General features: G+C 37.2%; 2 protein-coding genes and 1 long non-coding RNA gene across 3 annotated transcripts in view; 1 reads left to right on the top strand and 2 right to left on the bottom strand.

Annotated features, from left to right (window-relative positions):
- Positions 1-2,838, bottom strand: part of LOC137072890 (uncharacterized) — a 48,491-nt gene extending 45,653 nt beyond the window's left edge. Inside the window, exons 1-2 of the long non-coding RNA XR_010904700.1 lie at positions 2,708-2,838; positions 1,583-1,641 (exon numbers count right to left, since the gene is read on the bottom strand). This is a non-coding gene — a long non-coding RNA (uncharacterized lncRNA). The remainder of the gene's footprint in view (positions 1-1,582; positions 1,642-2,707) is intronic.
- A 7,858-nt stretch (positions 2,839-10,696) lies between these two features.
- ccdc86 (coiled-coil domain containing 86) lies at positions 10,697-14,761 on the bottom strand. The gene is made up of 4 exons (XM_067440881.1): positions 14,123-14,761; positions 13,802-13,931; positions 11,179-11,253; positions 10,697-11,076 (listed from the first exon to the last, which is right to left on the bottom strand). Exons 1-4 carry the CDS (start codon positions 14,632-14,634, stop codon positions 10,948-10,950), a joined length of 846 nt encoding a protein of 281 aa, XP_067296982.1. The 5' UTR covers positions 14,635-14,761; the 3' UTR covers positions 10,697-10,947.
- Positions 14,762-15,453: 692 nt separating this feature from the next.
- Positions 15,454-25,228, top strand: glb1 (galactosidase, beta 1). Its single transcript, XM_067440870.1, has 16 exons — positions 15,454-15,578; positions 16,233-16,402; positions 18,038-18,188; positions 18,739-18,799; positions 18,919-19,013; positions 19,650-19,830; positions 20,494-20,552; positions 20,700-20,821; positions 20,912-20,952; positions 21,044-21,156; positions 21,281-21,355; positions 22,573-22,662; positions 22,796-22,909; positions 23,939-24,070; positions 24,213-24,455; positions 24,537-25,228. Exons 1-16 carry the CDS (start codon positions 15,522-15,524, stop codon positions 24,789-24,791), a joined length of 1,959 nt encoding a protein of 652 aa, XP_067296971.1. The 5' UTR covers positions 15,454-15,521; the 3' UTR covers positions 24,792-25,228.
- The last annotated feature ends 1,012 nt before the right edge of the window (positions 25,229-26,240 follow it).

Here is a 26,240-nt window from a genome sequence, read left to right as displayed (position 1 = left end):
GTCTGCGCACAACTGCCCCAACTAGCATAACTGCAGCATTATCTGACACAAAGATAAACAAAAGATGCTTTCGTTTGCTTAATAGGCCTAACAAAAAATTCTTGTTTTCCCTCGGTCATGTGGCTTCTGTATGATTTATGCAACTATGACACCCTGTTTGTCTGTCAACAGGTTTAAAAGAAAGTCAACAGGAAGTTACTGAAGGCTGTACGACAGGTCAGCCTACATGTGATCTTTGCTCTGCTATCAGGTGTCTTTTACAAAATACCTTGACATGAAAAAAGGCCCTGTGCGAACGTGATGTGCGAGGCCCAGAGAGTATGTTACTAGAGAGAAAAAAAATGTATATTCAGTTAAACTGCATTAGGTTCAAGAAGTTAAACTGTAACTGAACTGCACACATTTTGACACTTAAATTACGCTCTAATTTATGAATGCGTCAAACTGAATCCACTTGAATTCATTTGGACTGCTCATCTGATGAGATATCTGAGCCAGTCAAATAGACAGTATTGAGAGAACAACCAGCTCTGTTTTTCACCTCCGTGGACATAAATAGATGTCAGACAATTTCATTGCAGTTTTCAGATTTAAAAATGTTTAAAACGCCTAGAGATAGAGTACTTTACTCGTTCTGTGACACTGATGCTCCGAAAGGTGCTTAATAGTTAGGCTATATGTAGGGTGACCATATTTTGATTACCGAAAACCAGGACAGTCGGCCGGGCAATGAGATACTTAAATGATACTGGAAGTTTACTCAAAGATTCCTCATTAATTTCAATACATTTAAAGTATGTCCCCTCTGTATGGATAGAAATTTGTTATATTAGGGCCAGAACAGGGCATATGTCCTTGGAAAACAGGACAATTGGTCACCCTACTATAGGGTTATTTAACTTTATAGTGTGAAATAAAAAACCTTTTGTGTATATATCGTCAGATGAAATGCAGGTGTCCAGGCTTTCTCTGTCCTTTTCCTAACATCCTTTAATGAGCGTGGATTTCTAGTGTAGCCTATTTATTTGAACTTAATATCTTAGACTAATATCTATGGTTTAACCCATTTCAGAGGCAGCCAAAATCAGAGTTTGAATGGATTGAATAAAGCTTTCTACGAACTTGATATCCGATGCCCGCTGACTTTTAGTACGTTTTAGTTACTGCATAATACATTTTTAACAAGCAGAATAATAATACAGCATCACGATACACATTTTTAGATATGTCTTTAAACTATTATAGTATTTTGAAGGACAAAAACAAATGTTGACTATTGGCTTTTACTGTCGCCACTTTACTTTGCGCAAGGAAAGGTGTGTGTGTGTGTGTGTGTGTGTTATATATACATATACATATATATAGTTTACAAATATACTGCCTGAAATACTTTAATTGCTGTAAGAATAAAATTTAAAAAAATTAAAATAAATATGCAATTGTTTTGGCATTGGCATAAAAAACATTTTTGAATTTTCACTGTAAGGCATCCTACACAGGACAGGCCATTGTCTCGCAGGTCAACAGACAAGCACATCTGATTTACTCTTTCTGGGAATCTGAAGCATGTGTGACATTTTACCTTCATTCTGAAGTCAACGTTTACATTGGAGAGCTTGAGGCTGTTTAACACATTCTGATCTGAAATGTGAACAAAGTGTCAGTTTAGAGACTGCACAATTATTTTTCACATGATAGTTACCAGCAATGCATATTTGAATAATAGCAGGTAGTGGCCCTGATTTAATTGTCTATGAGTATTTACTGTATGTCCGATTGAATGTATATCGACAACATGGAGACGCAAAGAATCTGAAGAATCTGCCCTGACTCTAAGGATGGGCAAAATACTTTTAAGAAGAACTTCCTTTATTTGTATGTTGTGTGCATAATATCTATCTCCTCTTAATCAACAATAACTGTTGCACACTTCCTCTGATGGTAATTTGTTTTGGAAATATGATTTAAAAAAAACATGTTTAATAAGTTTAAATTCAAAATGAACTCATAGTTGTAATAGCACATGGCTCATTCAATCAGCATCTAGAAAACTATACATTTTAGAAACATTGCATATTGCAAATATATTAACATATCTGACTAGATTAAGCAAAGCTTAGTCCAGTTTAGATCATCACAGTTTTACACTTAATTAATGTGGCAAATTGAGAAAATTGTAATACAATAAATATTATCTTTAAAATTGCTAGTTCAAATAACAATAAAAGTGCCAGAAACACATGCATATTACTAGAATGACAAGTGTATTATTATTGTATGCAGCCTCACATAACCTGAGTCATAGGCGTGTCAGTATAAGAGCGACACCTTGTGGTTTAATTTTGCTAAGGACGGCCAAATATGGTTTACAAGGGAAGGGACCCAATTGGATTTTGGTTTGCTATGTAGGGCTGTCAATAGATTAATCACAGTCATTTTGCACAGTTGTTGTAAAAGTAAAAAGAGAGAGAGAGGTTATACTCAGTATGATTTATGTTATATCCCGATATGCTTCACACAATTTGTTCACAGGCTTAACGTTACTAGGCCTACTACGTTAACTAACGTTAGTTTGGCCATGGATTTTTTTTTCTTCTTTCTTTCTTGTATTCTCAAGATCACGACTTAATCTTCTCTAACTCTGCCATCAGGTGCCAGTATATAACCAAATACGTTTCATAAACACAGTCTATTAAAGTGAATTTACCTTTGGCAAAGTGGTCATTGAACACAAGAGCATTATTCTAACGGCTCCTCCTGACCGCGATGCAGATTTCCAAGCCTCTTTTCCTGCGTTTTTCAGTCAGTTTCCCCACGTATGAACAACAACTTTTGGTACACGATAAAAGCTGGTTTCTTTGAGCAACCATAAACGATGCCAAACATATACATTTTGAGTTTGTGTAGAAAATCACTTCCCTCCCTCCATTTGCATTTCGCGCCAAACGCCAAAGCAACGTAGTGACGTGTTGTCATGTGCATACAAACTATTACAAAGCGTATCTTTTCTTCTTCTTCTTCTTCTTCTTCTTATTATTATTATTATTATTATTATTATTATTATTATTATTATTATTATTATTATTCATCCTCTTCTTCTTCATTAGCAAAGCCTTAAGCAGCTTTAATCACCCAAAATCATGCTGTCCCAACCACCCAAATTCTGAGTGGATGAGACGAAAATAAAAACAACCTAACTCTGGAAATAGAAATGTGATATTAAAACATTTTTACTGATTTGGTTGCAGTAGTAATATAATATTCACATTTCCAGCAAATTTTTGTACAATTTAGTATGCCAATTTACCTTATTATGATGGCTAGCTAAATGCCTTTCAGGCTCAACTTCCTGTTTGGTGATCGCCTAATGTCCCACCTACCTACCGGTGCAGTAGGCTACAAAAGGTTTCTTTGTTTTTTTTTTCCTCAGCAGGCAAGAAAATAAACTCGGTTTAGTTATACTGTTCCATTTGAACTTGTGTCCCTATAATCACCATAGGCTATAACGTTTATATATATATATATATATATATATATATATATATATATATATATATATATATATATATATATATATATATATATATATATATATATATATATATATATATATAGCTTGGCCTAGGCCTATATCTTATTTATTTTCTCGTAATTATTTAAATCTTCATCTTAGGGTCGAGGGCTTCATCATTACTCACAACTAGTAATGCTACAGTTATTTTTTTATCCAAACTGCAATTTTAAAACATTATCTGCAGAGGTCGCCCTAAGAGCAGCTTACCTGTTCAGTTCATCTCACTTCCGGTCCGAGAAGGAGAAAAGTCTGTTCAGCAAGATCAATTTGCATATTCCCTCACATTGAACTCAAGGGGGTAATCTAGCGCTCGGAAAGCGTTCCACCCCTAGGGGCTGCCATTGCTAACCAAGCCATCACCTGCTGTTAGCATCCCATTGACTCCCATTCATTTTTGAGTCACTTTGACAGTGAATAACTTTACATCAGAGGCGTTTAAAGACTCCATTTGTCCATTGTATATTTCTAAAGAAACACGACAATGTATAAAAGGCTCCATTACCTTGTATCTTACACTATCGCCCCGCAGAAGCTGTTTTTGTAAAAATAGGCTAACGATTGCGTCATAACCAACGCGACCCTGTCGCGCAGTAGAGAAATTACCGTATAGACCTAAGGAGACGCTCGCAGGCAATCTTTTACTGTCTATGAGACAGTCGGGGGGACGTGGAGACATGTCCTGGAGACTAGTCTGATAAAGTCAAGGGGGAAGAATGGGTAGAAGCCCATAGTGAGCCAAAAGCAACGGGAGAAAATATTTAAACAACGTGATTCAGCTTTCGCTTTCCACATCTACTAGAAGACTCACAGCTGTCAGACAGGAGGCTCACGTCACATCTACGTCGTCAAGCTCAGTCTGAGCCTGCGCAGTTCGCTCAGCCATCAGGAAGTGAGTGCCCCTAGGTTGACTTCATTATTTCGCCGTAGACGTCAATGGGGTCGCTGTGTCCATTTCTTTTACTGTCTATGATTGAACTCAACATACTGAACATATTTTCAGAACAAATATGACATAGGCCTATTATATAACAAAACTTTAAAATATGTTTCTTTATTAGTAATAGGGTACATAGCCTAGGCCTAAATTAACAGAGAAATGTTTGAATAACCTTTACTAAAGCTATTGTTCAGTTATGGAGACTCTTCTGCATAATGGTAACCACAAAATGACAGAAACTCCTCAGTGTCCAACATAACAGCACATTAAACACTCACATAAAATATTGTGCCTTTAAAGGGTTCTTCAGTAATTATGGCTTTCCATCAGTAGAAACCCTGGAGTATTCGATTGATCTTGCTGAACAGATTTTATGAAGATGAATGTGGTGGGAAAGTGATTCGGTGGCCTCATAGGGCAGCGAAGCATTCTGGGAATTGTTGTCTTTCATCCCCTCAAGACAAAAATACATTTTCTGTCTTTTCTCAGTCTAGAAAACACCTAATTCAAAAATAATTTCACATTTCTACTACATTAATGACCCAGTTTAAATACAGATTCATCTTCCCAGCGCTGAAGTACCCCTTTAAGAGAATGGATTCTTGCAATGGACTTCGGTTCAAAACCTCATTGTCAAACACAGACTGCATAATCATGCTCATATTCTGTGTACCACTCATTCAAAACTGTCTGCATGAAATGTGTTATCTACAATCCAAAAGTCTGATATTGTTGATCCCTGTAAAAAATTAAAGAGAGAAAGTGAAACTTTGTTATGGAAAGAACCTGTGTTTCTAAGCATTGTGGTATAAGCACATCCCAGATTCTCACCAAACACATGATCTACAAGAACCGAGAGCTCAGCAATGCCACCAAACTAACCAACTGTTTTCACATGACTGGACTGTCCTGCTGTGAGATTACTGGAAATCATTGTGTCTTGCGATTCAAAATAAACTATTCCTCACTGTGTTTACAGTATGTTGATTTATTTATTATAGCCTATTTAGTGCCCAGTGAATACGCATCTACTTTAGTAATATACAGTAAAAGGATATATTACAGATGACGGTTTAGGCAAACATAAAAATGAACAATGATAGTTTAACCATCTGGTTTTGCCTCTTGGTTATTTATATTTGCTGTATTAGCTCTTTCTCCATAAATTGTGGACGATAAACTAACATTGTACAGACTGAAAACAAAACTGTTTTGTTCCAGGATATATTACATAAACTCTTCCTGGTTAAATGTTTTCAAAATCAGTCAAGTTCAATGACAGCTTAACCGAAACGGTCTGCTCATGCATTACCAAAACATTTACGCGACTGCTTTCGGTTTTATTCGTTTGTTTGCTTTTACTTTCACTTACCCTGACGGCTGGCTATATTGTTAATTAGAGGTAATACAAAAAAGCATTTCATGTTTTAATTCTAAATATATTGGTTATAGGGTATCAATTTAGCATGGACATATATTTCTCATTCTTTATTTTTATTTGTTTACTTTAAAATTTTTCACATTTAATGAAGTTACATTGTACTTCCTAACTGCAGGTAGGAATGTATTAAATATAAAATATGCTGGGCTACATAAAAAATCATTTAGACATAGGCTTGTATGGCTTGGATTTTTAATATCGTTAGATATCAAATTATATATGACACATTAGAATAAATGGTAAAATAATGACATAAAATGATAAAAAAACATTTAGAGAACCATGCACAGTATTAATTACATGGCATAGCGCATGTTTAAAAATAAGCATAAGGAAGCAACAAGTAATGTCATTTTTTAACCTCCATGACATTTTTGGAAGGTAATAAACGTGGCTCCAGGCTCCACTTTGAGCTCAGACAGCGTCTTGTTCTTTTGAACCGGTTTGCCATTGTAGAGCAGATTCCCACAGCTGAGGTCTGGTCTCATCTTCAGGACCTTCTGCTGCAGTTTCCCGATGGTATCGATGCTCCTCACCACCACAGGAACATTGACTCCTTTAGAGCCATTCAGGATATTCACCGAAAAGCGTTTAGGACCTGGTGAAACGGGCTCTTGAACCTGGAGAACGGTATGGGTTGTTTTGTCAAGCGGCTCAGGAAGTGGAGCTGGGTCTCCTTTGGGGTCTCCCTTCACACACTGCCTGGGTCCACATGCTTTGGGCTGAAAAAGGTTTGGAGTCTGAAAGAGATTCAGAATATTCAGTGAATGAATGCAGGGCACCTCATGACAAAACAAAATATAAAGGGAATACAAATTCATACCATTCAAAACTTTGGGGTCAGTAAGAATTTAGTTTATCTTAAAATCTCTTAAATTATTCAACAATTCACTCTCAGTGGAAAAAAAGGTACAGTGCTGTCACTGGGGCGATACCTGAAAAGGTACATCTTTGGACCTTACTCACCTCTACATATTACCTTACTTTAAGAGTGCGTACCTTTGAGGTACATATCAGTACTTTAAGAGTGCGTACCTTTGAGGTACATATCAGTACTTTAAGAGTGTGTACCTTTGAGGTACATATCAGTACTTTAAGAGTGCGTACCTTTGAGGTACATGTCAGTACTTTAAGAGTGCGTACCTTTGAGGTACATGTCAGTACTTTTTTGGTTTTGTACCTTAGGGTACCGGCTCAGAGACAGCAATGTAGATTTTTTTTTTGAAGGATGCATTAAATTGATCAAAATTTACAGTAGATGCATAATGGTACAAAATATATCTATTTCAAACTATACAACTCAAACTATGATAATAATCAGAAATATCTCTTGAGCATCAAATCCTCATATCAGAATGATTTCTGAAGGATGTCACACTGAAGACTGGAGTAATGATGCTGAAAATTCAACTTTGATCACAGGAATAAATTACATTTTACAATATATTAATATAAAAACATTTCAAATTGCAATAATATTTCACATTAATACTGTTTACTGTATTTTTGATTAAATATTGGTGCGCTTATTATAATGCATAATAAAAGTATTCATAATGTACTATACAATGCATTGGATATTTTCATTGCACGTTTTATTTAATTGATTCGAAATTATTTTAATTCATTATGGCTTTAAGTAAAGTGTTACCAAAACTTATTGCAAAAACATGAATAAATCTTACATTTTATCTTAGTAAAATTATGTATTTAAAATAAATATCTTACAAGTGCTGGGTGAATGTCTGTAGTCATGCTGCCTTGAGATGCTTCCATCCACAAATGTCTGTTGTCTGAGAGTAAGCAGATTTTGTAGTAAAAAAAGAGAGAGTTTTGGAATTTACCTATCATCCCTGTTAATGGCCAACCCACAACGTTTCTTGCAAACACACGATTTACAGGAAATGCTGCCAAACATTGGATAAAAAAAATCCCGGTATTCCACTACAGAGAAAATGGGAATCACCTAACTTACATCTATTGTAGTTCATTGAGTAGATGGTATCGTGATCTATATTACAGCTCTGATACATGAGCTTCGTTTTTACAGAGAGGGCCTCCGAGGGGTAAAAGGTGTTGAGGATTCTAGGAGCCCCCAACTTTCAAACACCCCCCTCCACACCTCAACAGGCCCGAATGGACCCTCGATACCCTACGGTCTGCCTAAGATTACAGTATCACTTTTGTGCAGTCCATTTCTTATAGGAAGAAGTTCCCTTGCTGACCATAAAGTGTTGGGGTGTTGTAATTTTTTACATTTTATTTTAATGGCCCCTTTTGAACATTCTGTTGACTTTAAGAATTAGTAGACTGTCTGCCTAATTTATGCTCTTTATTGTGATGGTCTCGCAACAAACATCCTACTAACTAACTATAAGCAACTTTGCAACTACATGTCAACAATTCTAACCCTAACCCACCTACTAATACTCTAACACTCATTAGACATGTACCCAAGACATGTAGGTGCAACGTTACGTTTAGTCAATAGAATTTATTAATGGGAATAATCAAAATAAAGTGAAACCCTTTTTTTACTTCCTTTATAACTCACATAATACTATCTACCTCTATCTTTTAATCGAAGCATTTATTTGTCCTGCATCCCATACATATGGCAAGGCGTTTGGAAAATGGATAGGTGGAAATTTGTATGTTCCCAAATTAACCGTAAAGCTATCCTATGAGGTTACTAACCTCATAAAATTATACATAATGGGGTGAAAAGAAGAAATAATGTCGATTCTGGAGATACTGATCATGTAACTCTGTACAGGTGGTCAGGTGTTCTTGCTTCCATTGAAGCTCATGATGCTCTTTATAATAAAATTGTATTGAATAAGAAAAGATTGCATACAATTTATTATTAATGGTTCATAAAGTTTATCTTTATTAAAATTGAAGATTCAAATGTTATATAGACAAGTGCAAATTACAATGACTTCTACATATCTGTTCATACATGTGATACATTGTTGAATGAGAGATTGAAAGATGTTGGATTTCCCTGAAATACCCTTTCCTTTGCAGTTTCGTCACAATCTCAAAGTACAAGAACAAAAACAAAAATACATCTTTTTCTCATCAAGTTAAACAAAACACTTTATACAAAATTCAAATTCATGTGTTCTTGCAGCTCGGATAACTTATTCAGCTTTCTTAAATTAGTTTTACTTTCATTTATGTTTGCGTCAACAGGGCTTGTTACAGTACTAATGATTAAACCGAGTCAAGAATCAAAACCTTTGATAATATATGACACATACAATTTATGACAGGTAAAAGTTTGTGAATCAATCATTTACAGAGACAATTTGCACTTAGCATAAAGTTACCGATAAACAAAGGAGAGAGAAAAAGATACATGATGCGTGTATGTCTTTGTTAACCACCGTTGCATTTCTGGAAGGTGATGAACGTGGCTCCAGGCTTCACTTGGAGCTCAGACAGCGTCTGGTTCGGCTGAACCGGTTTGCCATTGTAGATGAGATTCAGGCTTGTTATGAGGTCTGGTCTCAGCTTCAGGACATTCTGCTGCAGTTTCCCAATGGTATCGGTGCTCCTCACCACCACAGGAACATTCGTTCCATCAAAGCCATTAAAGATGCTCACAGAAAAGCGTTTGGGAGTGGGTGAAACAGACCCTTGAACCTGGAGAACGGCGTGAGTGGAGTTTTTAAGCTCATGGTAGGGAATAGGCACAATGTCTTTGGGGTCTCCCTTCACACACTCCCAGGGTCCACATGCTACAGCCCCATGTTTAAGGTACTGAGTCTGAAAGAGAATAGAAATATTAGTTAGTGGGGCACTTTATGGCAATAACACAAAATATAAGGCTGGAGAAGGCACTTTCATGTTAATAAGACAATTAAAATGTCAGGAAATTGTGTTAAATGATTGTATTTTAAAATGTATTTTAAATAATCTTACCATTGGTGCTGCAATAAGAGCTGAAGCCATGATCTCTCTCTGCGCTGCTTTGTGTGTGTTGCGGTTGTGTTAGAGCATTTAAAGGCAATAATGGAAAGTACCTTTTTATTGTACTCCACCCTCCATCAGCTGACCTGCTTGTTTCTAGTTCATCTCAGGCCACTAGAAGTAAATTAAAACATTCAACATTTGACAGAAATGGTTAAACATAAAAAATAAACTATCCATTATGGCTGTTTTATTATATGGTTTATCTCCCAAGTACTTAAGCGAGCTCTTAATGCATTCTTGTCCTTAATGTCAATCTCAAAAAATGACCCTGTGTTTGTTCGTTGTCCAGAGAACTGACCTGGTTTCTCATTCAGTCACCTCATGGGAGTTTGGGATCTTGCCACTGTCGCCTCTGGCTTGCTTAGTAGGGGACACTAAATATTCAACAATATTGATCTGTCTGTACTGGCAAGTGTTGTATGAGAACTGAACGATGACATCATTTTTTTCTGGTAGAAACTGAAGTCGGCACAATAGTATACCGTAATTTTAGACTCAAAAGTACCGATCACTCCATCTCACCTTTTAAAAAGCCCCAATGAAAGTGAAAGCATTTCAGCTAGATAAACATTGCCAAAACAAACCATATCAAACCATGATAAAAGTGGAAAGTCCCATGTTTTTGAAAATGAAACATCTTTCTGCTGTACTATAAAACAATAAAAACATTTAACATGCATGGTACAGGGAGATATTAATGATGGATCTATAAAGTTATTTATTTTCATGTGACAATCACATAAATGGTGATGGGAAACAGGCGTCCATGAAATCAACACATTTATTCGCATTGCAAGTTGCTGTACAAATATTACATCAGACCCAGAGATCTGAAGCAGATACACAATCCAGACCTCTCGGTGATATTAAGTTCTTAAGAGTCACAGATCCCAAATGATGACATTTCCAAAGTTTTTTTTCTTTCCATATTAAGGTCCACATGCCAGTTCATCCAAGAGGTGGTACACACTGGCAACAAACATTTTATTCTCATATATAACTGCATTAAACCCTCTACAAGCTTTTCCCTCCGCCCTTCTTGACACTGGGTGGTGTTTTCTGCACCATTGAGAGCGTGTCTCTTTTCTCAATCTTTCTCAGCTGTTTCTTCTTCATTCTCTTGATCTTTGCTGTATTCTTAATCTGAAAGCAAAGCATTAATGAGTTAAGAAGACAAAGAATAATGTGATAAAGAAAAAGTGAGAACTATCTGAATTCTGGTCCAAAATGAAATTCTGCATTTACCACTTGAACAATCTCTGCTTTTCTCTCATTTTCTGCTCGTCTTCTCAGATTTTCTGCTCTTCTCTTCTTCTTGTCCTGCAAGAAAAAATAATGCATTGAGAAAAAGCACATATGACCAATGTTTACTATGATTTTTGATTTTAACTTCAAAATTTATATGAGCCTGAAACTTCATGACATTTTCCACAGATCACAATGTCACTGTTTTTAAAGGTCCCGTTCTTCGCGATCCCATCTTTCAAACTTTAGTTAGTGTGTAATGTTGCTGTTAGAGCATAAATAATACCTGTAAAATTATAAAGCTCAAAGTTCAATGCCAAGCGAGATATTTTATTTAACAGAAGTTCCCTTTCCCAGCGGCCGGTTTGGACTACAGCAGGAAGTGCAGGGATGTAATGACGTCACTAGAACCGTTTGTTGACTAACCCTCCGCCCACAAGAACACGCAAAATAGGGGGCGTGGTCTCGTTGCTCTCCCACATGGAGAAGAGCGCGCATTCAGTGCTTGCATCTCCCCGTTATGGTAAGAGGCGGGACCTTTCCGGGCAAAGTGCGCTAAGCTGCTGTCCAATCACAACAAGGGAAGCGCTGGCCCAATCAGAACTCGTTACGTGTTTCTGAAGGAGGGACTTCACAGAACAAGGAAATCATCAGGCCTTTTTTAGGACAGAGGAAACAGTGCTGTACAGATAAGTAAATTGTGTGAAAAATACTGTTTTTTTACACGCAAAACATGAACTCATGTTATATTGCACACTGTAAACATAATCAAAGCTTCGAAAACACGCAAAGAACTGGACCTTTAATAAATTAAAGGGTTAGTTCACCCAAAAATGAAATTAAATGTCATTAATGGCTCGCCCTAATGTTGCTCCACACCCGTAAGACCTCCGTTCATCTTCAGACACAGTTTAAGATATTTTATATTTAGTCCGAGAGCGTATGCAAGTGTATACACACTATACTGTCCATGTCCAGAAAGGGAATAAAAACATCATCAGAGTAGTCCATATGAGACATCAGTGGGTTAATTAGAATCTCTTGAAGCATCGAAAATACATTTTGGTCCAAAAATAACAAAAACTACGACTTTATTCAGCATTGTCTTCTCAAACCTCAAATAAAGATTCAAACGTTTATGAATCAGCGTATTGATTCATAAATCATGATTTGGACTGGTGTCAAACTGCTGAAATCACGTGACTCTGGCGATCTGAATCATCAATCCGCTGATTCATCACCGTTTGAATCTTTATTTGCGGTTTGAAAACAAACCCAGAAGAGAAGACAATGCTGAATAAAGTCGTAGTTTTTGTTATTTTTGGACCAAAATGTATTTTCGATGCTTCAAGAGATTCTGATTAACCCACTGATGTCTCATATGGACTACTCTGATGATGTTTTTATTCCCTTTCTGGACATGGACAGTATAGTGTGTATACACTTGCATACACTCTCAGACTAAATATAAAACATCTTAAACTGTGTCTGAAGATGAACGGAGGTCTTACGGGTGTGGAACGACATTAGGGTGAGTTAATGACATCAATTTCCTTTTTGGGTGAACTAACACTAATACTTTTATTTAGCAAGGGTGTGATCAAAAGTGACAGCAGAGACATCTATAATGTTACTTTTTTTAATCTAAATTATATTCTTTTGAACTTTCTATTGATCAAAGTATCCTATTTTTTCCTATAAAATATTCAACATCATAAAAATAAATAATAATAATAAATGTTTCTTGAGCAGCAAATCAACATATTAGAATGATTTCTGAAGGGTCATGTGACACTGAAGACTGGAGTAAACTGTAATTATATTTCAAAACATTTCTGTTAATACCTGGTTCTGTTATACCATCAAATAAAAGCAGTTTTGGTGAGCATAACATGACATTTAAAAATCTTACTAAACCGAAACTCTTGCGTTTATTACTTTAAAATAGCGATGTAACCCCATCGTTGCTGAGATATATAATGTAGTGATCAGGGAGCAAAGCTATGTTATTACTGAAAGTCGCAGGGCAGCGTTTATACTTTACGGTGCTTCTGAATGTTCCTGTGTGTGCAGCTCAGTCTCCGCTCGCTGTATATGCGTGGTATAGGCCTGTGTGTGTGCTTCAATGAAAACACCGGAATAATATGTAGAAGGGAGATTTAACCGACTTGGAACTACCTGTGCATTTAAAGGTTTTATTGCACACCTTCCAGCCAAAAAGAATTGAGTTTTCAGACAGACCATGTTATAAGTGAGTATATTTTGTTTATAAACCAAGCATTACACTAATGATGCTGTTAAAGCTGCCTCCAGACATTTAAGACACCAACGAGTACATTTGACCGGACGTTTTCCAGCTGGTTTATATTATTGCGGAAGTTCTTAAGAACGCTTCCATGCATATGGTAAATTAAGTGGACCATCCGGGGTATTTTAAAGTGCGCTTATTCAACTTCAGATTAAACATACTACTTGCAGTTTTTATATTACAAAACAGCACACAATAGTGAATGTCAAGTACTCAAATTGGGACACACCTCTAGACTTGGTTTCAAAATCAAACAACATTCAAATCATACATAAGATAAAATAAAAAAAACACAGTTTTGGAGCAGAAACTCACCTCTTTTTCTTTGGCTTGCTCGTCTTTCAGCTGCTGATGGTACTGCTTCACCTGCTGCTTCTCTCTTTTGGCCTCCATCTTCTTTTCCCATGAAGTACGCAGAGGTTTGTCTCTCAACAGAGCAGAGAACCTACAAAACACAGACAGCACAGAGTGAGCACATCTGAGCAGAAGAAACTAGTGTACAAACAAACTAACACGAAGACAAATGTTTATGTAGCAAATTATTATTTTAGATATGCAAGAACATGAATGTAAACATAGATACAAAGAAACCATGTGATGTCACCTGAGTAATATTTATAAAGTGTTAATATTCACCTTTGCTTCTTTCGTTCTTTCCAAACTCTTCCAGACTTGGGTTTGCCAAAAGGGACAGTCTTACTTTTCTTCTCACTGGATTCTGAGTGAGTCCTTTTTTTGGCCCCTTTCTTGGGGTCTATAGGAGCAGTGGGCCCTGTGTTATTTACCACATTTTCCTTCTCGCTGGTCTGGTCTGCAGTGTCCGGCACTGACTCTTGACTGACTTCTTCTGCTGCTGAAGTAGTTTCATCTGCACATACCGTTTCTGTGACTGGGATGCACTGATCGCCTTTAGTATCTGCTGTACATTCATCTGGTGGGGATTCCTGCCGAGACTCGATGCTCTCTGCCGGATCTTCTCGCACAACAGACTTTCTGGTCCGGCGGACGGGAGTATTGGCCGCGGGCGTCCGGAGTCTGCGACCACTCCGTGTGCGGCTCACAACGGGAGAATCCTCGTTATCCAGACCTTCAGCCATCATAACATCATCTCCGCCGTCTGTGACCTTGTCTGTGGACGCTGACATCATTAGCGCTGTGTCGATCAATACAATATAAAGATATTTAAACCGTAATAAAAATCACACATGTGCGGAAACACACGTGTATTCCTCCTGCGTTTCTATGAGAGACGGATGACTGTCAAGAATCATTTGGTAGTAATCAATAGCGCCCCCAGTGGTTGGGAGGGCAACTATGTCCGACTCATTTAAGCAAGTCGGTCCTCGAACCGGTTCAAAGATCCGAACCTGTATGTCATGTAGTAAATATTGCTGTTTTTTAGGCTACGTTTTATAAAGGTGTTTTATTTTCTAATGTCTCCAGTTCAGTTTTTTACTATATTAAAATTCATCCTAACTTTTCTCACAAGTTATTTTTATTTTTATTATTTTATTAGATTAGATTACTTTCTGATAATAAAACATATTCTACTATAACATTACATAAATACTATCAATATTGTCAAAACGATCCCCGTTCACAAGGATCTGCAAAGCGACTAATACTGTTATCCATGCCATAAATAATGTGTTTTTTAATGGTGTTTATTGTGACTAAAGGTGTTTATTATTTTCTTATTTTTTTTAATTCAGTGTCACAATATTTGTTCTTACGAGTTACGACTACAGCTCACAATGTGCATTAGCATTTAATTGTTCACTTTATTTTATTTGATTACTTAATAGTAATTAAAAATAATTAATAATACAGCTAGGTTGGTTTTTATGTAACAGATTTACTGTTTCAGTTCGATTTGTGAAAGAATCGTTTAGCCCTGCTCTGTGAAACGGTTCAACTAGTTCATTAAAAAAGATCCGAGTCCAGAGATTGATTCGTTCACGATTCGGACATCGCCGGTAGCAACCAAAATAAATGTCATTTAACTTCCGCACCGCTGTTTGTTTATTCAAACACCATGACCGCGGGAGTTGGACTCATCTTGGTCATCTTCCTGAGCCTACCATCGGTCACGGCAAGTTTTAGCTTTGTCTATTTGTTTTAAAAGGCATACGTTATAGCGTGCAGATGTTCTCTCCATCACATGAAACGACTTGCGACTTGAATTATGTACTAACGTTACCTATGTTCCAAGAAAAGTGTCATACTTTCTAGTGTTGGCTGTTCATACATTGTTTATAGACGAATGTGTCTGAGAGATTTGGTCGAACTTTTGCTCTGATGTTATGATAATGGATCTCCGAATATGACAAGTGTGCCCACACTGTCGTGACTCTTGCGTCTTGTGACATGTCATGTGAGGAAGTCAGTCATCAAACATAAGTCCTTATGATACAGATAAAAATCACAATCCCGTCCTCATTTTCTCTATATTAATTTTCAAATATTCAACACAAACAGAGTCCTGATAATAATTTCGATGACAATAATAATTGGCCACAAGACATCATAGACATCAAACCTACCATGACTTTTTTGAGAAAGAGACTCAAATGCCACAGTCCCCATCCATTGTAATTTGTATGATTGAAACGGTTTAAATATACAGTGCAAACTATCTTTGTGTTTCATAGAAGTAGGAAAGCCAAACCGGTTTGGGATGAATGCATGACTCATGAAAATTGATTTTCTTGTTTAAAAGCGCTTCATATCCTTTTTCTCGTTGCAGTATGCTTCCACACCCAGTTTCTCTGTGGATTACCACCAAAACTGCTTCCTTAAAGATGGAGAGCCATTTCGCTACATCTCAGGCAGCATCCATTACAGCCGTATTCCCAGAGTCTATTGGAAGGACAGGCTACTCAAGATGTACATGGCTGGTTTGAACGCCATCCAGACGTAAGGGGAACTGATAATTATTAAGTATCAGTCATTTGGATTCTTTTGTATTTCCATATTCAGGACTTGACATTCACTTTTTTGCTCACCAGTAACTGTGGTTAGTGGTTTTCCAAAGTTACTAGCCACTCAGTATTTTCACTGTCCATAATTTTGACATCGATACCATAGGGAAAAACTGTCATATAGATATTTTTAATGTTATCTCATAATTTGGCAGCAGGGATATTAGGCTGCTGTCACTTTAAGAGCTGACGCACAGATCCATTATGCTGTGTACGTTCACTTAAAATATAAGTTGACTACTCATCAAGACTGGCATTATTTTGAATGTATTTGACTGTTTAAGTGCAATAAGCAGTAAAAAAGAACTCAATTTAGTACTGAAATGCAGCATTATGTGTGCGAACTTTGGGCGTGAGGACAAAATCTGCAAGAATTAGTACGATTATGGGCAATATGCACAATCCTATGCCAAAAAATCAAGCTCTGCAACACTAACAATATTCATCCTGAGCAAATCAAACAAGTGAGTGAGTGGAGGCGGGTTTGTGTAACCAACTGTCAGAAGCCCCTTTCACACTGCACGTCGGACCCGCAATATTCCCGGAACATTGCCGGGTCGCCTTCTGTGTGAAAGAAACCACGGCCCGGAATTGATCGAATTGAACCCGGGTCGGGGACCTAGTAACATTGCGGGAATCGACCCGGGACGAGCGCTGTGTGAACAAAAGCCAAAGCTAATGCCGCAACGTGTACGTAGTTATCGTGCGACTCCTAGAGCTTGTTTTTTCAATAACACAACCCTGCAGTGCCAGAAGAGCTCGTCGGTGTTTTAAACGCAGAGAGTGTTCGTATACAAAAGAAACTAAAATTAAACAAGCAGAAATGTGCGCAAACTGGACACAAGTCGAGACCACGGAGCTCCTTACTATCCGCGCTGAAGCTGAGATCGCTCGCCATTATACGTCACATCAGGATGTCACGTGTCAGCTCGACCCGGGACCGTTACGGGTTGTGTGTGAAAGCGCACATATTACGGTATTTCGCTGGCAGTGTGAATGGACCAAATCTAGCGGCCCGGGAACAAATGCCGGGTCGCATTATCCGTGTATTTGCCGGAATCGCAGTGTGAAAGGGGCTAGAGAGATAAGAGAGAACGAATGAGCAGTATCGTGTGTTTATTCTGTGGAAAATGACTGGAAGAATTTCCAATATTTTTGACAGCGCTACATTGCACTTATTTTATTATTTCAGATGCCTTTTCAAAAGACTACAATTAAAAAAAAAATGATTCAAGTGTTTAATAGGAGTGACTGAGTTACACATTGCTAAAATACACACGCATTTGGCAGTTGTTAATATCAAGCCCTGCCCACAGTCAAGGAAAAGCTGGAAATATTGTGGTTTCCAAGCCTGAAAAAATAATGGAAATTAATACAATCTGATGGAAAATTCAATAGTAAATAGACTTTTTTTCTGAGCTGTAAAATGTTATTGGACAGAAATTAATTGCAAGTACAATCTGTGTGAAATTACTTTATAATATGTACTAATCAATGGAATTGCTTTGGCCATTTTTATTTTAATTCTGTATTCCAGTCAGATTTCCCTAATATCCGAATTCATTCACAGGTATGTGCCATGGAACTTCCACGAGCCAGTGCCTGGTCAGTACAACTTCAGCGGAGATGGGGATCTAGAGCACTTTCTGCAGCTGTGCCAAGACATCGGCCTGCTGGTCGTCATGAGACCAGGCCCCTACATCTGTGCAGAGTGGGACATGGTGAGAAAACACAGAGGCTAAATCAGGGCTTTTCAAACTAGAGAAAGTGCTTGGGGGTCTGTGGAAAAACAATATAAATATGTATGAAATAACTGATGCTTTTAATTTAAAATAAATGTAAAATAAGTGTAAAAAATGTATTTAAATAAATAATAATATTAAATAAATAAATAAACAAAAATTATACTGCTAACAGCACAATATTATAGTGAGTTGAAAAAACCTTAATGTAATGGAACAGAAACTAAATATTTATAACCAATATTTTAATAGTATAAATTGGGTGTTTATGCATTAAAATATATCGCTTTTTTGGGATGGGTCTACATATTTAGCGTGGTATCTAAAAGATTGAAACCCCCTGATCTAAATTGTACGATTTATTTTTAAATGTGTGTCCTATAAAATCTATAATTACTAAATATACTATTTTTATTTTATTTTAATGTATTATACCGTACAGTTGTGTATAATGAAAATAATTTAAAAAAAGAAGCAGAATGTGTGATGGTGTGCAAATGTTCAAAAGGCTCATTGTTTCTTGTTTTAGGGGGGTTTGCCTGCATGGCTGTTGAAAAAGAAAGACATTGTGCTGCGATCATCTGATCCAGGTAATAACATGAGTTATTGAATAAACATAGACTGGAAAAGATTCAGTTGATAGAGTGAAATGTATATCTTGTAAATATGTATTTTGTAAGCTCCAGTGGAGTTCTTTATATTGCTCTAGATTACCTTGCAGCAGTGGATAAGTGGATGGGGAAGTTGTTGCCCATCATTAAACGTTACCTGTACCAGAACGGCGGACCAATCATTACTGTGCAAGTAAGATATATATATATTCTTGAACATGTCATTTTTGCAACATCTGTAATATTCATATCCGATATTCAGCCTGCCTTAATGCTAAACTCATGGCACTGAACACTGAAATTTCCTGTTGAGCGAGTCTTTTCACTCCGTAATAGTTCAGTTATTTTACAGCATATGTTACCAGTTCATAAACAGTCTGCTTATGATCTGATTGGGGTAACTGATGAAAAGTGGGACAATTAGTTTTTATATATATGAAGACTTTATAATCCTACTCATTATAAAGCCTCTAAGTCTTTAATAAAATAATATTTTCTTTAAAATAAGCATTTTTGTCAGGGTAATATGTATAGGTTTCTACCTAAGAACTGGTACTTCTGAATGGGCTGAGGCTGGGATTTAAGTGAAAGTATTTTATGAACTTATACTATATGCGGAGAGCATTCATTTGTATCGTTATCTCATTTTTTGACCAAAGTGGCTTTTAGAGGCTTTTGCATCTGAACTCTTCATATATATATATATAAACCCTCTATACCATATATAGATGACCCTATCTATAAAGTGTTGTGTATTATTTAAGTTTGTTTGTTTGTTTGATTTTCAATTACATCTTAAATTTATGAATGTGATTGCTTTCATACGCAGGTAGAGAATGAATACGGCAGTTACTTTGCCTGTGATTTTAATTACATGCGGCATCTCAGCCAGCTGTTCCGGTCTCATCTGGGAGATGAGGTGGTCCTCTTCACCACTGATGGAGCAGGCGTGGGTTATCTCAAGTGTGGATCCCTCCAGGGCATCTATGCCACTGTTGACTTCGGCCCAGGTCTGCACAGGCTATATATCACCTGTGTGTGTGTGTGTGTGTGTGTGTGTGTGTGTGTGTTATATACAGGGCTTGAAATTAACATTAACACCTGCCAACCCACCAAATGCAGGTGTATTTCAGCAGTGGCGTGTAACACAGTCATTCCTACTATGCGGGCAGAATTTCATAGGCCTGTAAAATACATACATTTTTCAATTGTAGTCTTTTACAAAAGCATAATAACTAACTAAGTGCAATGTAGTGTTGTCCAAAATATTGATTTTTCAATACAGAAATATCTGAAATGCTTCCAATACTCCTTTTCCGCAAAATAGATAAATGATACCAGCAGCACTTTCTCTCTCTCATCTCTCAGACACACAAACCCACCTCCACTCACTCAATTTGTTTCAGATGAATATTTATAACATATATCTTTAAAGGAATCACAAAATACTAATACATTTTGTGTTTGTGTGTGTGTGTGTGTGTGTGTGTGTGTGTGTGTGTGTGTGTGTGTGTGTGTGTGTGTGTGTGTGTGTGTGTGTGTGTGTGTGTGTGTGTGTGTGTGTGTGTGTGTGTGTGTGTGTGTTTATTTTGTTACATTTTAAGTTAACATTAACACTGGTTACGACATTCCTTAGCATTGTGAGCTGTACATTGTGTTGTATTTTTGAGCAGGTTCAAATGTAACCGCTGCGTTTGAAGCACAGAGACATGCAGAACCACGTGGACCTTTGGTACGAATCAGTAATTTTTCCTATCGGCAGTTATGAATATAAAGACCTTGGATGGCAAAGCTACACTGAACTACATTGTGCCACAATTTTAACATGTAGACATGTGTTTGGAGAATGGGACTGAAGCCGGTTTTTCTTTTCTTCCAGGTGAACTCTGAGTTCTACACAGGCTGGTTGGACCACTGGGGCGAGAAACACTCTGTCGTGCACACAGCCGCTGTCGTCAAGACCCTTAATGAAATACTGGAAATAGGAGCCAATGTCAACTTGTGAATTGAAAGAAATGCTTTGATTTATTACATTTTTTTGGATTAGTCAGAATTATATCATGTATTACAATTTTTTTTATTGCTTTCAAGATATATGTTCATCGGTGGAACTAACTTTGGTTATTGGAATGGTAGGTCTTGGAGATTTCTACCTCATCACGCCAAGAATATGTTACATTGCGTCTCGATTCATGTTTTTCTTTGATTTTTATCACATTATAGGCGCCAACTCTCCTTATGGTCCTCAGCCAACCAGCTACGACTATGACGCCCCCCTTACAGAAGCTGGAGACCTCACAGAGAAGTATTTCAGCATACGAGAAGTCATCAAAATGGTAAAGATATAGCTATTTCTCTAAATAATTCAGATTTTCAAAGAAGAAATGCAATGGCTGGTAAAAATCATGTAAATCAATCTGATTGTTGTGTTTTTGTTTTTGTTTTGTTTTTTGTATACAGTATAAAAAGATACCAGAAGGACTGCTGCCTCCATCAACACCTAAATTTGCATATGGACAAGTGCAAATGAAGAAGGTAGATAATTATTTGGCTGTCTAGTCTACTGTTGAAATATGATTTATATTTAAAAATGTATGTTTTATTTAAAGAGGACCTATTATGCCCTTTAACAAAAGTATTGATTTTGTGTTTTTGGGCCCTATTAGAATATGTTTTCATGCTTCAAAAACCTCATTATTTTCCCCATATTTGATATTGTTGCAGCTCCTCTCTTATCAGTCTGTCAGTAACACTTCATTTAGTTAAAGGGATAGTTCACTTTGAAATTAAATGTTGATATGTTTTAGCTTACCTCATGGGCATCCGAGATGTAGGAGTATTTGTTTCCCCAGTAGTTTTAATGTTTATAATTTTAGGTCAAACCGTTCTTGTCTGTGCCTCACATAATGCAGGTCTATGGTCACCACCTCAAAGAGCATACACAGAGAAGTCCAAATTAAACAATCCCCCATCGTAAGTACACACTGATGGCCTAAGACACCAAACGTGCGGTTTGTGTGAGAAAACGAACAGTATTTATATCGTTTTTACCTCTTGTACACCACTACGTCCGACTGATCCGAGGGCGCGCGTGCGTTTTTCCTGTTGTGACATTCACGCTATCTGGCTTTAGTCTGCGCAAGCGCGGAAAGCGGTATCTCGGTAGTGGTGTACACTCACGTGTCTTAGGCCATCAGTGTGTGCTTACGATGGGGGAGTGTTTAATTTGGACTTCTCTGTGTATGCTCTTTGAGGTGGTGACCATAGACCTGCATTATGTGAGGCACAGACAAGAACGGTTTGACCTAAAATGATCAAAATTGAAACTACTGGGGAAACAAATACTCCTACATCTCGGATGCCCATGAGGTAAGCTAAAACATATCAACATTTAATTTCAAAGTGAACTATCCCTTTAATGTGTCTATGAAGCCCCTCCTTCTGAAAAGCACAATGTGCTTTGATTGGTCAGCTGGACCAGTGTGTTGTGACTGGTCAATCACTTCGAACATGTTTGGGAAATGTCTCGCCCATTACCATAACCACGAGTTTAACACACTACTAACTCCCAACCAGATCTAGCCCCTTTTCTTGGGTGGGAATTATTTAAACATTGTTTAAACAGCAACATTATACACTAAAGAACGTTTATAAAGCATAATATGTCCTCTTAATGTATTGTGCCTATATAGCACTTTAGTTTTGAACTGATTATGACCAATGAAGTGTGGATGATCTCTTTGACCATGCAGCTCAAGACCGTGTCGGAGTCCTTGGATGTATTATCTTTCTCTGGCCCTGTAAAAACTCTTTACCCACCAACATTTACTGAAATGAATCAGGTATGCCCGCATCTCTTCTTCATTTGTTATTCAGTAAATGTTTAGTTCTGTTCAGTAATTTTTATTTAAATGTTCCCTCTGCTTTGTCTCAGTCAGTGTTCATGCAGATGCTTATGTCTCATTATCTCTTCAGGCATTTGGCTTCATGCTATATCAAACTGTGTTACCTGTTAACTGTTTGAAGCCCACCCCGCTGTCATCCCCTCTAAATGGAGTCCATGATCGGGCATATATATCCATCAATGGCGTAAGCAGCACTGTTTTACTCTATGTCCGAGTTACTCATAATCATATTAGCTGTGATGGTGAAAAGGCTCAAAGATAAGCTAAAGTTTGTGCTAAAATTTAATTGGAAGTGTTTGCATAACACAACATTTTGTATGCTGCCAAGTTTGGGGTCAGTAAGCCTTTTCAAAGGAATTAATACTTTTATTCAGCAAGGACATATTAAAGGGTTAGTTCACCCAAAAATGAAAATTATTTAGTTAATTACTCACCCTCATGTCATGGACACCCGTAAGACCTTCGTTCATCTTCGGAACACAAATGAAGATATTTTTGTTGAAAGCTGATGGCTGAGAAAGGCTTCAGAAAGGCCTCCATTGGCATTCAGTACATTCACACTGACCCACTCACATGACCCATAAAAAGCACTAAAGACGTCCTTACAAAGTCCATCTCACTACAGTGGCTGTACAATAATTTTACGAAGCGACGAGAATAGTTTTTGTGCGCAAAAAAAATCAAAATAATGACTTTATCCGCCAAGATATTGTCTTCCGTGTAGGTCTCTGACGTGAACTCTCCTGGAACTCACGCGATAGCAGTGAGTAATTAATGAAATAATTTTCATTTTTGGGTGAACTAACCCTATAAATTGACCAAAAGTAAAGACATGTATAATGTTACAAAATATTTAAATGCTGTTCTTTTGAATTCTTAAAAAAAAATCCTGAAACAAATGCATCAGTTTCCACTGTTTTCAGCATTAATAATGATCATAAATGTTTCTTGAGCATCAAATCATCATATTAGAATGATTTCTGAAAGATCATGTGACACTTAAGACTAGAGGAATGATGCTGGAAATTCAGCTTTGATCACAGGAATAAATTGAGTTTTAACAACATATTCACATAAAAAATATATGCAGCTTTAGTGAGCAGAAGAGACTTCTTTCAAAAACTTTTTAAAAATCTTACCGACCCCATATTTTTGAACGGTGGAGTAACTGTTTAATTTAATTCTGTGCTTCTTAATTCATCACATTTGTTAGATTTCTGCTGGTATTTTGGAGAGGAACAAGGCTATCACCATCAATATAACAGGAAAAGCTGGCAGCCGTGTGGACATCCTGGTGGAGAACATGGGTAGAATCAACTACGGCAAAGAAATTAATGACTTCAAGGCAACCAAAACTTTCTTATCCACTTCCCATTTTAATAATTCTAAGAAAAGTACCTCAGCCTGTTCTAACTTGAGTTGTTATATCTTTTCTAACTAAACCGAATGCCAGTTTTCCCATAGCTGACGATCTCTGTGTTCCTCAGGGTCTGGTGTTTAATCTGACTCTGGGCGCTGATATTCTGGGGAACTGGACGGTGTACTCTCTGAGTATAGATGAAGCGGTGCGGGACGGGCTGTTATCGGCATCAAGCTCATCTGTCTCCACCAGTCTCACACCTCCTCCTGCTCTTTCACCGCCAGCCTTCTACGCTGGCAGCTTCCACATCCCTGACGGCATTCCCGACCTCCCTCAGGACACATACATCCAGTTTCCCAACTGGAGGAAGGTAGGTTGGTTATAATGAGATCCATTCACCAATGTGAAGAGATTAGCTCTGGTGAAAACATAAAATGCTTTTTTATTCCAGGGTCAAGTGTGGATTAACGGTTTTAACGTGGGCCGCTACTGGCCTTCCCGAGGGCCACAGGTGACCCTCTTTGTCCCAGCCCACCTGCTCAGCACCTCCGTCCAAAACAACATAACCGTTCTGGAGCTGGAGGCGGCACCGTGCTCCACGGGTTCCTGCGTGGTGGAGTTCACTGATACTCCGGTCATAAACGGCACTGTGAAGACAACCAGCCAGCACACGAGACAGCTGTTCGTAAAACAAGACCTCTTATGATTTTACAGATCACCACGAGATGAAGAATCTTAAAATGATTGATTTGCGCTATACATTTTACTGATCAAAAAGGGATCGTAAAGGATATGCATCAGCCTTATATAGACAATATAAATGATCACTGTGAATGTACAGGAATGTTTCACCAGTTCTCAGGGGTCAATGCTGCTCAGGGAATGAGCGGTGTGATTTTAAAACATTTTCTTACTGAGCATAATTGCACTTTTGATTATTTTAAATAATACTGGAAATCTTAGTTTTTATTTGGACAAACATGTAGTCAAGCTTTTATTGCATATGATTGATCTTGTGAAGTTGACTTATGCTTTGTAATGAATCACTATGTATGAAATGATGTTTTATGGCTTTTAACTGTATCGTTGAAGCCATACAGAAATCCATGATTTTGTATAAATTAAACTGCGTTATTTTATTCACACCGCCTTTATCTGTAAGATATATACATGTTTTCACACTTGGTTTGTTTCAAGGGTCTGGAAGTGGGATGATTTACCGATGATTTTTTTGGTTTGTTTTACATGTGAACTGATTATGCGAAAGTGAAATCTGTTGACTTTAGCCATCTTTGTTGCATTATATGCCAACGGTGACAGTTCAAAGTGTCAAAAAGCACTTCAGTTCTTTGCCTCAAGTTTGCATGCCTGTAACTCAAGAAGTATTACATATATCTTAAAATCCTTTTAGGTTATGGATCTAAACATTTTATTTTTAGTGTTTTCATTTTAAATGCCCTCAATGGTTTAATCATAGTGATATGCGCATGTTATTGTAATTGTATGGTCAAATACCAAATGTGGATCTCTTTACATAAAGCTTATACCTTTTTTCTTTTAAAGAAGAATATCTGAAGAACAGATAATGTTGAAACTAGAAATGTACCTCAATTGCATAGAACAGACCTCTCTGAGTGCCATAAATATTATTTTTCCAAAGTTGGCATGCCAGTAACTCTAAAAGTGTTCAAGATATCTTAATATCCTTCTAGATTCTCTTTCTTAATAAACTTTTCTTATAAAATCTTAAATAGTAAGACCCTATATAGTTAAGTCCCATAGACATTGGGACTCCAATGTGACTCCATGTCCAAATTGTTGAATTTTTTGGAATTTGGTTGATTTTACAAAAGTTCTGGCAGCGACTTCAATTTTATGTTTTGGTATTTGTCGATTATTTTTTCACATGTTCCTTAAGTATACAGTAAGTTAAGAGTGTTCACCCATTCTTCTTTATAACATCTACAATTTGATCTGAAAAGGATATGACATCTATATATTAGACCAGGGGTCCTCAGTCTAGAAGGTTCTAAGGGGTCCCCAGAAAATGTCAGAGAATAAAAATACAAAGCATGCATCTCTCCTTTAAGTTCTTAATTAACCAGTAAATTGATATTTTAGGTACAATAATTATTTGCAGCAAAGTCATTTCCTG

This window comes from Pseudorasbora parva, chromosome 4 (genome assembly GCF_024679245.1).
Source record: "Pseudorasbora parva isolate DD20220531a chromosome 4, ASM2467924v1, whole genome shotgun sequence".
NCBI classification, from domain to species: Eukaryota; Metazoa; Chordata; class Actinopteri; order Cypriniformes; family Gobionidae; genus Pseudorasbora; species Pseudorasbora parva.
Note: the sequence above shows the minus strand (reverse complement) of the source record. Positions and strands in the feature narration are given on the sequence as shown.